Here is a 15,783-nt window from a genome sequence, read left to right on the forward strand (position 1 = left end):
TCTTTTAAAATACATTTTATTATGTAGAAACCAAAGACAAATTGTGCAATATTCACATTAGAATGGTTGTTACAGACTGATGTTAATTCCACCAAAGATTCAGTTCAGACAATGAAATTGTTATTTCTTTGTTCTAGAGTTTTAGCAACAGGTAGATAAAAAATACATGGCATGTTAACATCAAGGAACACAATGCTATGGTAAAAATGTTTTATAAAAGACTCACTGCTGTATGCAAAATGAACCTCTTTAAACAAAACCACCCACCCATGCCCACGCACACATATAGATAATGACAATGCAGTTCCAGTAAGAGGATTGGTTTGGGTCTAATTCTAATCTGCAATAGGGTCCACAAAACAACTGTACTTCACAGTGAAAATTAGCTTCATTATATTTACACAAAACACTGACAAAGCACACAAAACCTGAAGAAAACAATTAAAGTACAAAATATGAATCACTGTTTTAATCCATATTGTCAGTTGCCACAATGCTGCACAGTTTGAGCCTCTTTTACGAGGGTTTAAATTAACTGTCATTCTAACCATGTCTGATAAGGTTAGCCACTTATAATTATCTTTAAAGGGTTTATTTGGGGACAGAAAGGTATGATTCAGTTGTTATTTTCCCTTCAATTATCACTGTTCATCCCTCTGACCCATCTTAATGTCATACAGTCAATCAGATGAGGATCTCTGGGAGGCTGGTTGTGAGCCAGGTTTCCCCCAGCAACCACTAACTGACACTCTCCCCCCTACTGAAGACCACATAATAATCTGACGCTTCAAATTAGTGCACCAAGGTGATTTCCTTTAATGTCTTTAATTAAGTCCATCAACATATTTTTTTATGTCAAAACACAATTAAAACCCCTTAGCAGTGGATCTCGTAGGCAACCTGCGATCCGAAGAGGAGGCTCTGGCTGAGGAAGAGCTCCTCTGGGTCTGTAGTTAGAGGACCCTCTCCTCCATCTGCTGGGTTTCTGCGAAGGCCCATTCCCCCCGATCTGGTCAGTGTCTGCACCATTTCATGCTCCAGAAGAGCCTCCTTCATACCCTTCTGCTGGACAAACCCGCTCATCATGGGACACCTGGATGAAGTGGACCCCATGACGGGCTTGGCTCGGTTGAGGACATACATTTCATGGCCTTGGTCGTCACGGTACTCTTCCAGCTGAGCAAAGGTGGTGGGTCCGTCAGAGTAGTCGTTCACATAAAGGATGCTCTCTTCCTTGCTGGTACAGTAAGAGCCTCCTTCCTCTTTCCGGTATTGCTGGTGACGAGTGTAGATCATAATCAGGAGGAGAACAGCAGTGAGAGCCAGCAAGGAGATGCCAACTGCAATGGCGGTTTGTGTGGCAGGGCCCAGAGCACTGAAATCCATGCTGTCCTGCTCATACAGCGGCTCCTGGCTCACATCCAGAACCTCTGGCTGATAGAAAGAGTTAGACGAAGACGAAACGAAGGAGTGCGTGTTCAAACGAGGCCAGAATTGGGATGAATATGAAGAAGAGGACATATTGACAGCCAGGTGAAAGGTAACTCTGGCCACACCACCGGGGTTCCAGGCCTCGCACTCGTAGCGTCCAGCGTGCGCTACAGTCACATTGCTGAGAAACAGCATGCCGCTGCCCATGTCTGGGTCAAAGCTGTCCCTCTCGCCGCCTTCCTCAGTTCCACGCACAAGCCCATGGATCCCACCAACACCTCCCACCTTGATCCCTCCACTGCTGGGCAGGGCCGTTACCACACCACCAGCCCCAGGCCTGAAGAGCTCACCATTGGGTCCCAGCTCTTGCACTAGGCCCCGAGGCGATAACTGGGCCTTGCCGTGGGAGGCTTTCTTCCAGGTCACCTGAGGCTGAGGGTATCCCGAGGCCTGGCAGGACACTCTGAGGCTCTCCCCCAGCCGCACAGTCAGGTGGCTGGGCTCGAGCTGAACCACGGGCGGAATGCAGACCAGGCTGTTGGGGGCTACCTCCACAAGGCTGAGGTGGGAAAGGCGGGGCGGTTCTGAGCACATCAGCCGACGCTGTTCAGCAGAGCTCAACAGGCGCTGGCCATCTTCACTGATCCAGGTTCTTAGCCATCCAAGAGCGCAATCACACCGCCACGGATTCTCTGAAGGAGAGGAACAAGGGTCAAACAAGGGAACCATGTTAAACTAAGTGTGTTTTGTTTATGTTCTGTTTTGGCAGTTTAAACTCAAGTTTTTTTGGCACCCACTGCACAACTAATTGTCCTTGATGGGAGGTGCCTTTTTCATAGGCTATTTTTTTTTCAGTTTATTCCTTCAAATTATGTCTTGGAGGTTTTTTTTCTCATTAAAGGTCTACAGTTGGGTAAAACCCTTTGATATGTAAAATATGTGTAAGGGCACTGACACGAGTCTGTTAGTTGTGGCTAGTTTAAAATTTCAGCGGCAGTGTGTGAATTTCAGTGCTCTGACTGAACATTCTCAGGCAATGTCAGTTCCTCTGAATTGTTGTATGGAAGCATTAAATTCAATCTTGGAGCATTATGTCATATTACTGCAAGACATACTGTGTTCTAGGAATTCTGTCCTCGCTCTGCCTACCTGTGACACGGAGCACCTGCAGGCTGACAAGCGGTTTGAGGGACGAAGCTCCCAGGGTGCGGAGGTGATTTCTGCTGAGGTCCAGAAGGGCCAGAGATGACAAGCCAGACAGGGCTTGCTCTGCTAGCAGCTCTATGCTATTTTCCTGCAGGTGGAGTTCCTGCAGACGCTGCAGACAGCAAAAAGACACACAACAGGGAAAATGTGAGAGCTGCAAGCTAAAAAAGGAGAAATAGAAATGTCAAATTTAAAGCGGATGACTCAATTCTACCTGACTCAGTGTGTACTGTATCACTGTATAGCAGGGATTAATCAGACATGCTGTCATGAATTGGATTTACAGCCCGGATTCTATATAATCCAGAAAAAGGCATCTAATATTGATACTGCTTTGGCTTTGCCAGCAAAAACTAAGCTTTTTGCACTTTATCAAAAAGATTAGGGTTAAGATTTTTGGAGAACTTAACGCAAAATGTGCATTAACCATCCAGTCACTCGTTCCTTAACTTCAGCTCACATAGACCGACCTGCAGTCCCCTGAAGGTGTGGTCCTGGACTCGAGTGATCTGGTTGCCGGCGAGGTAGAGGATCCGGAGGTGCTCCAGGCCCCGAAACATGTCGGGGGTGACCAGGTGGATGAGGTTGCCATTGAGGGCGAGCTCCAGCAGCTGGCCCTGGCTGAGAAATGCCCCAGGCTCCAAGGCTGAGATACTGTTGTTCTGGAGGTACAGGTAATGGAGGCTGCCCAGACGAGTCAGGTCCTGAAGACGGATCTGCACTATAGCGTTGTCCTGGAGGAAGATGGTCTTTACAGGAGACAAGACAGGGGGAATTAAATTAGTACAGCCATCACAAATTGATTGCATTAGGGAAACAGAGGAAGGGATGTGATGTTTGGATTGATGTTTGTTTTGAACAAGAAAGTGAGCATGACCTGTTACTGTGCTGTGCTCAGTGGGTAGAAAAATGTATTAACCATGAGGAGAGATTACATTAGCAACAGGGCCACCTTTAAACCTATCTCACAGGGCTGTGCAGAGCTTTGGATATATGTTAATGTAGGCAATACAAACAATTTGGAACAAGCAAGTTCAGGATCATGATAATAATGACGCCGACAATGTGGGCTGTGTAGTATTTTTCATCTTTCGTGGTTCAGTTTTCTAAGCAAATGCTGCAGAAATCACAGCCCTTATCAGCAAACATCTTGGAGCAAAAAATGTTTGAGTGATTGGAGCTACTTGAGAAGTGCTTTCTCTGTTGGCTCCACAATGCACAGCTCTCTGCTTGATTGGTAATGTGCATTCATTGGCAATGTTTTCAAAGAAGCAAACACGGGCCATGAGGTAAAGTATGATTGACGAGATAGACCTGCTGATTGAGGTTAATGGACCAATTTATGCGGGACATGCTTTGCATTAATATTCATAGGCTGCAGTAATGTTGGGGGGCCTGAACCCGAGAGGAAAAGACGGTGTAATGTTAAACATCTCCTCAACAGATGATCAGAGGGTGTACGAGAGTCACTTTCAGAGCAAGAATGAATAATTACACAGCCAACAGCACAGCCCCTCCCTTAGGCTTACATCAAAGAGGGTCACAGCGAATTGATTAACCACAATCATCTCAGGGTAATAAGAATGGAACAGGGAGGAAGTCAACTGATACAAAACCACTGCAGCAGGAGGAAGGGACGGGGGTCAGCTGCAATTTACTTGGCAGCTAGTGCCCTAACTTACTGACGATTGGCCAACTGACCTCTGTGACAGAAGGGACACCCTGTGGGATTTCTTTGATCCCAAGAGATCCGCACTCCACCGTGAGGCTGTAGCAGCGACAGCCGGAGGGGCATCCCACAGACGGTTGAGGGATGAAGGCCAGCGTGATCAGGATGAGTCTGGAGAACCGCAAGAGGGCCATTGTAGTTTGAACGATAGACCTCCGGAGACAAAACCTGAGGAGAAAAGGCAGAGGAGGAGATGAAAAGTAAGCATCAATCACTCACCTCAGTTACAGCAACTAACCTTTTTCCTTCACAGTAATGTATTTCCTCCTCAAAGCAAAGATTGACACTAGCTGCAGATATGTTGTATATGCAGATAACCGGGAAATGGCAAGGGAGGATTGGTTAAAAAAAAGGACAGCAACATAAGAGTATCTCCTCATCCCTGTCTGTTTTCCATTCAGCTGTGTCTATTCAGTGGAATTGCAGCAGCTTCTATTATGGGCTTCAATTAATTAAAGATGTGATAAAAGATGTGCAGGTTGCCTGAAGGACCTCTCTCTTGTCTTTTTAATGCATGCGCAAACACACTCACACTCTCCCTCTATTTCTGTCTTTCTCTTTGTCTTACAAAGACGCACACACGTGCAAACGTACTGCGAAGAGACAGAGGCTCTGTTTTGACCCCTGTAATCTCAGAAACCACATTTACCTCCTCAAAGCAAATCTCAAGTGGTAACCAGCTCTAATCCTCTAATCAAAAACATCAGCATTGGCTGCTTGCTACACCTTACAGCAATATCTTCCTTTGATATAAACCCATCACTGAACTACTCATCCATGCACTTTTTTTTATTTCTACACAGCCTGGAAGGGATTTATTGTTCCGCTCGACCATTCACATCGAGACGGCCCCCGACTCGCTGGCCAATACCATGTAGCGCCACAGTGTTCACAATAGTTCATCGGCAGCAGATCTCATGAAGATACCACAGGGCTGGAGATATAATACATGCTGAAATGTCATACTGAGCCCGTCATTCTGCTCCAGTGACAGCAGGTAGATTTATTGCGCTTTGCTGAGCCGCCTGTGTCGTTCTAGAGAATCTCCATCCAGTGGGGAAGCAGGCATCTCATTGATCCAATCTAAAGTCTCCCATTGTTATAAAACATTCATGTGCACCCCAGTCATGTCTCCATATATCCCATTAGGCTTGTCTGACTTGTGAAATTTCTAGTTTGCTTAAGATTGCAGAATCACCCAGACAGATAATTGATAGCATTTACATCTCGATCTGAATGATTTGGAGATCATCTAGTTTATTAATTATTAGAATGCACCCAGATCTCATTACAGCTCAGTGATGAAAGGGTCCTGTGCCTGAAATAAACTGTGACTGATAAATATTCAGTTTCCAGGGTGTTTGAACTGTTCTGTCAGATTGATATCAACTGTGTCTCATTTGTAATGTCATAATCCAGACCAGTAATTTAATGCCTAAGTGCAAAAGCAATGGGATCACTATTTCAGTGGCTCAGAAGTCATTCTCAGTGCAGCCACGCTGCATTATTAAGCAAATGAGCAATGAACTGGGTTTTAATATTGCATGTTTGATTTAGAGTGCATTTATGAGGATATCCAGCCAGATTAATACAATGTGACCTACATAAACTGTTCAATCGTCGTCTCTCAGCAAAAACAGAGAGACACTTATTAACAAGAGCATGCCATTTCCTCTCTAGAACTCTCCAAACAAGCGTGGAGAGAAATTATGTATTTCTATTGTTGGGAGGAGAAAGCACAAAAATTGAATTTTGAATAAGGCCTTGGTCTGTCATTGAGCTTTTGTTACTTTCACAGTGAGATGACTTTTAAATAGCTTTGGCTTACTTGAAAAGTGTCAGAAGGGAGCCAGAGAGGAAGACACTTGCCTGCCCTCATCTAAGAATACACACACAGAGAACAGGATGCATGGCCTGATATTTGTTGTTAGAATATGAGCCCAACATCAATGCGAATGACACCCTGCCAGGTAGAGAAAATAGCTTATGCATTTTTCTGCATTACAATGTTTTTCTTTTTTTAAAAAAAAAAAAACCTGAGCAGAAATTGTGCCATGCATTCAGTGTTAAGACAAGTGTGATGAGATGCAGAGACTAGGACAACCCATAGAGTTATCAGGTTTTTCAAATAGAAGGAAGGCGGGGACAAAAATAAAACAACAGTTGGGCAGAGGTTTCTTTAAATAATGCTGCTGACTGCAACTTGTCCTGCAGTATACTGTATGCTCTGCTGTTTCAGAATAAGCCTACCCTCACTGTGCTTGACTCTTGTCTTTTGTCATGCTGATGTGGGATTTCAATGGTAAGAGGTCAATTTGTTCATTTCAGTCTCAGTAATCCTCTGTGGAACACGCATAATCTGCACAATCAGATGCTTGTTAGCTAAGCTGCTCTCGGCACTGTCGATGTTTTCATACAGGGGGGGCTGCTTTGTTTGGCATTAAAAAACGAGGTCAGCAATATATCTCTATTGACTACGTGAAAATGTGTAAATAGGATGATTAGAGCCTAATGTTGTTTACACAGATCAGAGTGTTAAAGGAGAGCGGCTGCAGAGATCTGCCAGGGCAGATGTCAGTCAACAAATGCCAAAGGAAATCTAATAAACTGCACATCACACAAAGCCTGTTCAGCATTCAGTGTCTGCATCTACCTCCAAACATGCATTCACACACACATCTCTGCAAACATTATTTTGCACTGGAGTCCGGAGCGGCTTGGAGTCTATTTATTCGGGCATTGCAGAAATTAAAATTGTCTCTTTATTCTTGACATAGTGCTTTGTTTTCACGCCCCAAACAAATCATCCACTACTAAACAATCACAGCCTGGCTGGCCAAACACTCACAGCACAGAAAAATTCACCGCACAGCGCAATTGTGATTTTTCTCTTATTTTTGCCAAGGAGGGTAGGTGCTGGTGTGTCGGAGGTGCAGCAGACAGCCAGAGCGCTGCAGGCAGAAGCAAAGTTCACATCCCTGTGCTGCCACCGGTGCAGGTCGGCCTCATCCGTTGTTATGGTAACTCTTGTGATGAGGGAAGGTCTGCTTGCAGGGCCCGAAGGCCAAGCACAGTTCCTGTGAGCCGGTGTTAGGCAAACAACTCCACAGAAATAGAAGCTGTCATTTCCTGGGGAAAATTGCTCACAGGAACTTGAGCTATGTGATGACCCAGAGCTAAATCGTAAATTCCCTTTTAGTCCAACTCTCTCTCTCTTTCTTCTCACTGAACTTTTTTCCTCTCCTCCTCTTTCTCCCTTTTTACTCTTCTGCTCCCTTCACTGTTTCTCTGAAAGCCTCCATCATTTTCCCTCTCCCCCGTCTCTGACCTCTTTCTTTTCTCATCTCTCGTCCTTCTGCTCTGACTGACAGGTGCTAAATCATTTGTCTCAGAGCATCCTTTTGTCCACAAATAGACTGAGGCCAAGACACTGGGAGAACACTGTGGCGCTAACCCAAGAGTAACACACTGACTTTGAGCGATAGAGTCTCAACCACGCGCGCAAAAGCACGCACATACACAAGCGCTCATAGTCATGCAGAGCACGCCTACAAAGTAGCACTTGTACACAAGCAGTAGCCACCAACATTCAGGGACAGGCAGACATTCTCACAAGAACACACACACACACACACACACACACACACACACACACACACTCACACACTCACACACAGGTGCTTATGCACTAGCACATCCTGCCTACAACCAACAGCAGCCATCATCATTCACAGACACAGAGCAAGTCAGATACAAATAGGCAGCCATACACACACGCACATATTTTTGTGTCAGCGGTAAAGGAAGCTCTGCTCAGTTAATAAGCCAGCATTGATTTCTTTATTTTTCCACTACTACTCTGTCCAGCTGGGCTCCACAGCCATTGATTTTCGCCATGAAAAGATGTGTGTGTGTTGGTTGGTTTGGGTGTGTGGGGGGGTTGATTTGGGTTTGCATTTGCGAATGTCTGTGTTGAAGAGGAACAAAGTAAATGAATGCATGTTGCTTATTGCTGGGATACTTTGTGTTTGTCTGTATGCATGTTTGTGTGTATGTGTGCGTGGCTCAGTGTCAGGCTAGCTCAAACAGAATCAAACCTTGGAGCAGCAGCAGCAGCAGCAGCACTCTGCCACTTCTCCCAGAGGAGCATTTAGTCTGAAACCCTCCCTCCATCTCCTCGTACTTCGACAAACTCGATAAATCTTAGCTTTTTAAGAGTTCACATGATAAACTGCTGTGACAGGTCTGCCTGCCATGTAGAGACTGTTGTTGGTAATGTAAGCTGGCTGGCAGAAAAGCTCAAAGATTATTGATATAAACTGCATGGAGGCTCAAATAAAACCCAGAAACTCAGATTATGCTTTCCAGGCTGTAGCTGTGGCACCTCTCATACTTGTTACTCTGAGCACAGCGAACAGCAGCAGCACCGTTACTCTGACCAGCCAAGTGGAATGATATATGAAAATTAACATATATTCTCTACTCAGTTTCAACAAGTTGTTTCAGTGTTGGAATTCTTGCAATTCAATTTGAGTTGTGACTGATAATTGAGAACTAAAAGTGCAATGGCAGCCATATGACTGCACAATCAATATCCATTTTCCACACAAGATTTACTTTTACTGTATGCACTCACTGTCCAGGGAGGCTGATTGTAACATCACATCATCATTGCTCAAAGCTTACAAAGAGATTAAACATCTTTTAGCCTCGTGATGCTTTCCTTCTTGTTATTCTGTGCTGTCTTTCTTCTAAATCCTCTTTTTTTTATCTGCATGACTAAACAGCTGTGTAAAAAATGAATGACTTCAAAACAGCTTTTAAGTATTATGCAAAGGAAAAACATATTGATTTTGGAGATATAAATAATTATATAATTATACAGATGACATATATCTAATACAAAACAGGGCACCACTTTGTAATGATGTAACCTTTATAAAAAGTGACTCAATTTCTGAAAATGCTGCCAGCATGTTTAGTAGATGCCTGAATACAAAGAGAGACAGAGAAACACAACACAGCTCAGGTCTCATGCATCTTAATTGGGTTTTTAAACAATTTCTAAATTTATCATTTTAATTGTTCAAGGTTTTGATAGCTCGTTAATAATGGATAACTTGTGTCCATTTGGGTTCTACATCTTTATAAGGAACCTTTTATAAATGATTTATAAGCATTAATTAATAGCTCTATTAATTGCTGATGAATCATTTACTAAGGCTTCATAGATCAGTTACAAGCTATCACTGAAAACAACATATGGGCTGCAAGGTTGTGTAAATGTGATTGGATTGTATGATACTTATAATCTGGAAAAGGGCTGAATTTACTGAGCAGATATGAAATATCAACATTTATAACTACATTATTACCAAATGGAAAGGATAAACATAAGCCTGGTGGATTTTCCACAATCTGGTAACAGAAGATGTGCTTTCATTAGTAGTTTATGTCTGATTATCTGTTTGCTAAAGGATTATTACATGATTTCTTAACAAATAATAAAGCCATTAGTTACAACTATAACCCGACAGATGCTGTACTTTTGAGCCCAATACCAATATCAATATTTGCGAGTTGTTATACTGATATATAAGACAATATTTTTTTATTACAATTTTTAAACATGAACACATGATATAAACAATCTTCATCAAGACAATCTTGATGTGGGCCCAAAGAAATTGGGCCCAAGGTACATACTGACTGAGACATGTTACAGTTAACAAATAAACTTGTCAGAGCTCTCTGGTGGCCAGTCTGTGTAAATGGTGACACTGTTTCTAAATCAGGTCAAACCCACTTTGGCTTTTCTCTGCTGAAATGTCTTGTTACTTATTGGCCAACATAGACATGAAACCAGTATTTATGCAATACACAGATTTATGTATTTGCCTGACTGATAAACCATCATAAAAAGTAGTACTCAAAATTTTAACCTGACTAATAAAGGAATTTTGAGGTTAATACCGATACTGACATTTGAGAGTTGACAACAATCACACAGTAATAACAATCAGCTAATATTATTTTTCTTTACACATTCTATAAGATAAATTAACATGTACTGGGCAGATAATTCTACAGTTGAAACATAAACTTGTCACTACTGTCTTCTAGACAAACTATAGAATGGTGACATTGTTAAAAAACATAGTTTTGACATTTTTGTATTTAACTTCCTTGTCATTTATCAGCTGACATATATACTAATACACTGTCTACAATATTGGTTGATATGTGATCCCAGCCAATTAATCAGTCGGGCTCTACTCAAAATAAAGAGTAATCCTCTCTGCCTTTGGTAACTACATCTATGAAATTAATTGTTTGACACTTCAATGTGCATATTCATGAGATAGAAGGGACTTGATACCTCTTTCATCTCTGTTTCTTAGATATGAACCTAATGTGAGGACACAGTTAGCTTATCTTAGCATACAGACTGGAAACAGGGGGAAACAGCTAGCCTGGCTCTGTCCAAAGGCACCAGAGTCTGCCTACCACCTCTACCAGCTCACTAATTAAGTTACCAATTAAGCAGTGACATCCTGGAGTCTTATTGTCAGTGTGAGTTTTCAAGGCAACCAGTGGAGACTGCAGACAGTGAAGGTGAATGCTATTACCTTTGGACAAGTAATAAACAGGCATTATGTTGTATGCTAAGCTAACCTATATGTGTATGGGATCACAGGAAAGAAAGTAAGTGTATTTTCCAAAATCTCAGGCTTTAAAGTCGTGATTATTGTCATTTTTCAGAGGACCAATAACAGTGAAAGAAATATCAAGTGTGTCTGGGTTTATGTGCTTCTGTGTCTTTGTCACTCAGGTACTTAGTAAACACGCCGGCAGCAGTTTCATAAATTGTATCACCTTTTGAAATATAACTGTCAGTGTTTCCTGCTCTTCACATTTCAAATAAATCTGTGTCAACATCACCTGTCTGACACTTCCTCCTTTGTTTCCTCATGACTCCTTGTGTCACCTCTTTTCAAATGCCCATTTTCTCCATTCTCTTGCTGTCTCTCTTTCACAGACACGCACATGCACACTGTCCATTCTAATTGTCAAGGTTGGTTGATGCAATCGATCACAGCAATTTCATTCACAGTAGCTTCATCTGACGGGCTGCAGAATTTATGAGTCAGTGGATTATGTCAGAGCAGAAGGAGTGGTTTGATTTTTATATTTCTTTTGAACCATTTTCATCAATCTAGTTGCAACCCACTTCTCTTTGCCCATTCTTATGTGTCACTGATTGGGGGAATGGGAGAGGGTAGTAATGAGGGAAGCAAAAGTGGACGGATACACACACACACACACACACACACACACACACACACACACACACACACTCCTTGTACACCTATCTCTGTGGGGACTCTTCTTTGACATAATGGATTCCCTAGCCCCTTACCCTAACCTCACAGCTAAACGGCTAACCCCAACCCCTACCCTAACACCAATTCTAACCCTAAACCCCAAACCAATTCTCAGCCCTCAGAGAGCCATTTAAACTTGTGGGGTCCAGTATTTTGGTTCCCACAAACCAGTCATGCCCCACAACTATGGGGCTCCCAGTTTCTGCAGCCAACAAATCAGTGAAACAAAGCCACACACACACACCAATCACGTTTGACTGTTGCTCAGTACAGTTTTGTTTCACAGTGTAATGGATGGATGAAATCAGACAGGTTGGAAGATGGATGAAGGGGAGTCACATCCTCCCCTATTGAAAAGCAGAGCGATCCCTTCCATTTTAATATGTTACTCGATTTTGATAAAAGTATTCACATGAATGGATTTGTATTTGATTCTGTTTTTCTTTTGAGCGGTTACATTATTGTGTTTCCCCAGATGATCCAGATGAGTGAATCTGAATTGTAAATATTACTCCTTTTTATGGCAGTTCAAAGCAAAGGTATCACTCAAGAAGCAATAAAAGTGTGTGGCAAAGTGTGTCTGTGGTTGTGTGTGTGTCCAAAAATGAAATGAAAATGATGCTTCGATAACGATTTCTTATCATCCCACTATATTGCATTTCAGTAATACTGGGTGTGCATTAGTGTCTGCAGTTGGAGTCATTGAATCCTCATAAATTATGCCATGGAAGTTATGGCATCTGCTGACTTCAAGTGATGGATGTCAGATGTATGTCAAATTACACTGGCATGTAGCCTGTATTGTGGTTATCTGTGCAGTCTGGCATACAGACAGGAAATAATGAAACTGTAAAAATAATCAGTTTTTTCTCTTCCCTTTTTTTCTCATGCATTTCTTATTTCAGCTGGTCATTGCCGTCTGCCCATGTCATTCTCAAGTCAGGCCAGCTTTTCTTTTTTGGAGGGGGGTGGGGGTTGCTATACAATTACAGCCAAGAGAGATTTCAGTCATCATTGTCTGGCAGACACCACCCAATGAAAAATTAAAGATCTCTGCGGGTGTAAAAAGTCCACTTGTCTGCATGGATATGTCCACACAAGACAGATGCCCCTCCCTCGGAGTTAAACAAATGAGGTCCTATCCAGGGGCCCGCTGTTTGGCTCCACACCGTGCCATGTGCAGAATAGCAATTAACCAGAGTGACATGCATTAAAAGTCCAACATTAGCAATGAAACTGTGGCACACACTAAGAAGTAAGAATGAGAAAATATGGCATAGACAGTATGGCATAGACAGTATGGAACAGTAAGCTAGCAGTGACCTAATCACAATACATTCTTCTTGGCATCTCCCGTAGTGCCGCTGTAATATTCCTGCCAGATGCCCTGTAAAGTGTGTGCTGTGCTCAGCAGTAATCTTATTATACCTAATTTTTTCCATCACAACAGTATCACTCTAATGTTACCATGTGATTGGAATATACAGAGGCTCTGCAGAGGTATTGGTCTTGTTTTCTTGAAAATGTATTGTAAGGTCAAGATAGCTGTTTCAGGGCTGTAGCACTGCAATATGATGGGACAATCTAAAGTCCTGGATCACTGCTATGACCCCTGTGTTATTAAACATTCTTTTTGATTAATCACCTCTTGAACTGTGTGTTAATGAGGAAACAACAAGACCATTTAACAACAACAGATAAGCATGGTTTGTTACTGCATATTATGGGATGTAAATGAGATACAGACTCAGTTGCCACTTTATTAGGTACACCTCGCCAAAACACATGCAGACTTAAACAATAATCCTGCTGTAAATACATCATCTGTCATGTTCAAATTTTGTTGATGCTGTTTTGTTGAGGCACTAATTCAACTTTAAAGTTATTTCCAAGGCCGTCGTTTCTGGTACTGCTGAATTGTATACCTCACTATTTATTTTATATCCAGTCAGGGGCCACTTTATTAGGTACACCCATGAAGTCAAATACACCAGCCCTGTCATAATATCTATCTTATACAATAGTGTTCAGTTTTGAGTGACACTGTTGGAAATGTGTAAATTCCCATTACATGTTCAATACTGAGGTCTTAGTGCTGGTGTTATACTGGAGAGGTGTTTGTATTTTTTTTTCTTTCCTTTACATACACACAAATAAAAAAAAAACATGAATACATAATAAAAATAGACAAATATGGAATAACAGGTGCATTGGATTGCATTGCTTAGCAGGTGTACCTAATTAATTACACTACACTAAACAGATATGTACTGTATTTTTAAACTATTAACATGAAATGATCACAATTGGGTAGTGTGCAAGCGGTGACAGACTACAAACGTGACTATTAACATGAACTCTGTAGTTTCTGGTGTCGCTGAACTGTATTGTGTTGTGCTGATAGGTATTTATTGTTTATCCACCCCCATTCATGTCAATGAGGCAAGACAGAATATTGGAGTAATACTGTATTGGTAGTCTATGTAGTGTTTTACATTTAGTTAACAGTTAATGTACACATCATATCATGAAATAATAACATTTAGGGGAAGTACTGTTTGTGATACATCAGTGGTCTTCAGTATCTGGTTTGGGTCCATTCACGCGTCAAAATAAAGACATTTCATTTCACTTTCATTTAATTTCTGCGATTATTCCAGTTACAGAACATCTTTTGTTTCACTCCCACTCTATAATCTCCTCCAGCACATCAGACAGTTTCATACTTCAGTATGTATCAACAGAAACAGTCTTCCTGTGTGGAGGATTAAAATGCATAAAATGTCAAATGGGGTCGCTAACAAACAACCTTTGAGAACCTCTTGCGTTACTATCCCAAGCGCACACTGTCCCCCTTTTCCCCAACACACAACTGCGACTTACCGTTTCCACTGCGTGCACGGACTTGATCCTGGCAGCAGTCTCCTCACTTGCTCGGGCGACTTGAAAGACCAAAAAAAATTACGAAAAAGAAAGATGAGTCTCACTTCAAATCACTGCAGATAGACGAGTCAGAGCATTGTTTCCGTCCCTCCGCTCCGTTCGCTTTTTCCCTCGCTCCTGACTGGGCAGCGATTTAGAGTCCACACAGGCTGAGCTCGTCCATTGTAATTGGATGCTGGGAGCAGGACGAAACTGCTCGCATCTGCCAAAGCTGGACGTCAGCGCTGATGATGGCCGATTTAGAGTCTTATCTCTTCTGATATTGTTACCGCGCTTTGATTTGCTTTTTCTTTTTTTCCTTCCCTTTTCCCTGACGCTATATTCCAACAGTGACCTACTCCTATAATTATCCCTGCTTGAATTGACTCCCTCCCCCTTTCTCTCTCTCTCTCTCTCTCTCTCGATCTCTCTCTGTTCCTCCCTCTGTTTCTCTCACAGTGGAGAGAGGGAGGGGTGTCTTTATTCTTCTTTATTCACTTTCAGAACATAAATTGGGTGGTCTCCTGGTTGCCTGGAACCGATGGTCGCAGTTAACTTTAAGTGTAATTTCCTCAGCTAAATGAACCAGGATTAAGCAGCGTCACTTTCACGTGAAACAACACATTTGCAGGGAAGCCGAGTGATTTCAGCACCATGGACAGCGGCCTTTTATTATGAAAGGTTACGGCCGTGTAAGATCCTCGACACTCTTCCACTGGCAGACTGACGCTCGTTATGTTTCCTGCAGCAGGAACGGCGGGAGTAAAGTGTGAGGAACCGCGGAAGGGCTGAGTTGAAAAAGTGCCATTTCTGTCTGGCCAAGGGCAAGTGAATTCAAGCTGAACCGCGGCTTTCAATATCCTGCAAAACCATATTGCTCAGTCATAGCGGCTACAGTTCATTACTGGTTGTGGGGGGAGAGGATGGATTTGAGCTGAGGCTACATTCTATTTTCCAGCGCATTCAGGGCCCCTGTTGCTGATTGTTCAGCAATTGTAACATCGAAATGCTTTGTGAAATAGATTTTTTTTTGGTAGGGTCTCAGATCCTTTAGTTGTCTGGAACAGTGGTTCCCAACTTTTTTTCTTTTTTTTTTGGTCAGAGTAACTC

General features: G+C 42.4%; 1 protein-coding gene across 1 annotated transcript; it reads right to left on the minus strand.

Moving 5' to 3' along the window:
- Nucleotides 1-15,060, minus strand: lrrc24 (leucine rich repeat containing 24). The gene is made up of 5 exons (XM_018677557.1): nucleotides 14,635-15,060; nucleotides 4,339-4,534; nucleotides 3,108-3,386; nucleotides 2,581-2,749; nucleotides 1-2,123 (listed from the first exon to the last, which is right to left on the minus strand). The coding sequence occupies exons 2-5, from the start codon at nucleotides 4,498-4,500 to the stop codon at nucleotides 877-879; spliced, it is 1,857 nt and encodes a 618-aa protein (XP_018533073.1). The 5' UTR covers nucleotides 4,501-4,534; nucleotides 14,635-15,060; the 3' UTR covers nucleotides 1-876.
- Between the last annotated feature and the right edge of the window lie 723 nt (nucleotides 15,061-15,783).

This window comes from Lates calcarifer, linkage group LG4 (genome assembly GCF_001640805.2).
Source record: "Lates calcarifer isolate ASB-BC8 linkage group LG4, TLL_Latcal_v3, whole genome shotgun sequence".
NCBI classification, from domain to species: Eukaryota; Metazoa; Chordata; class Actinopteri; family Centropomidae; genus Lates; species Lates calcarifer.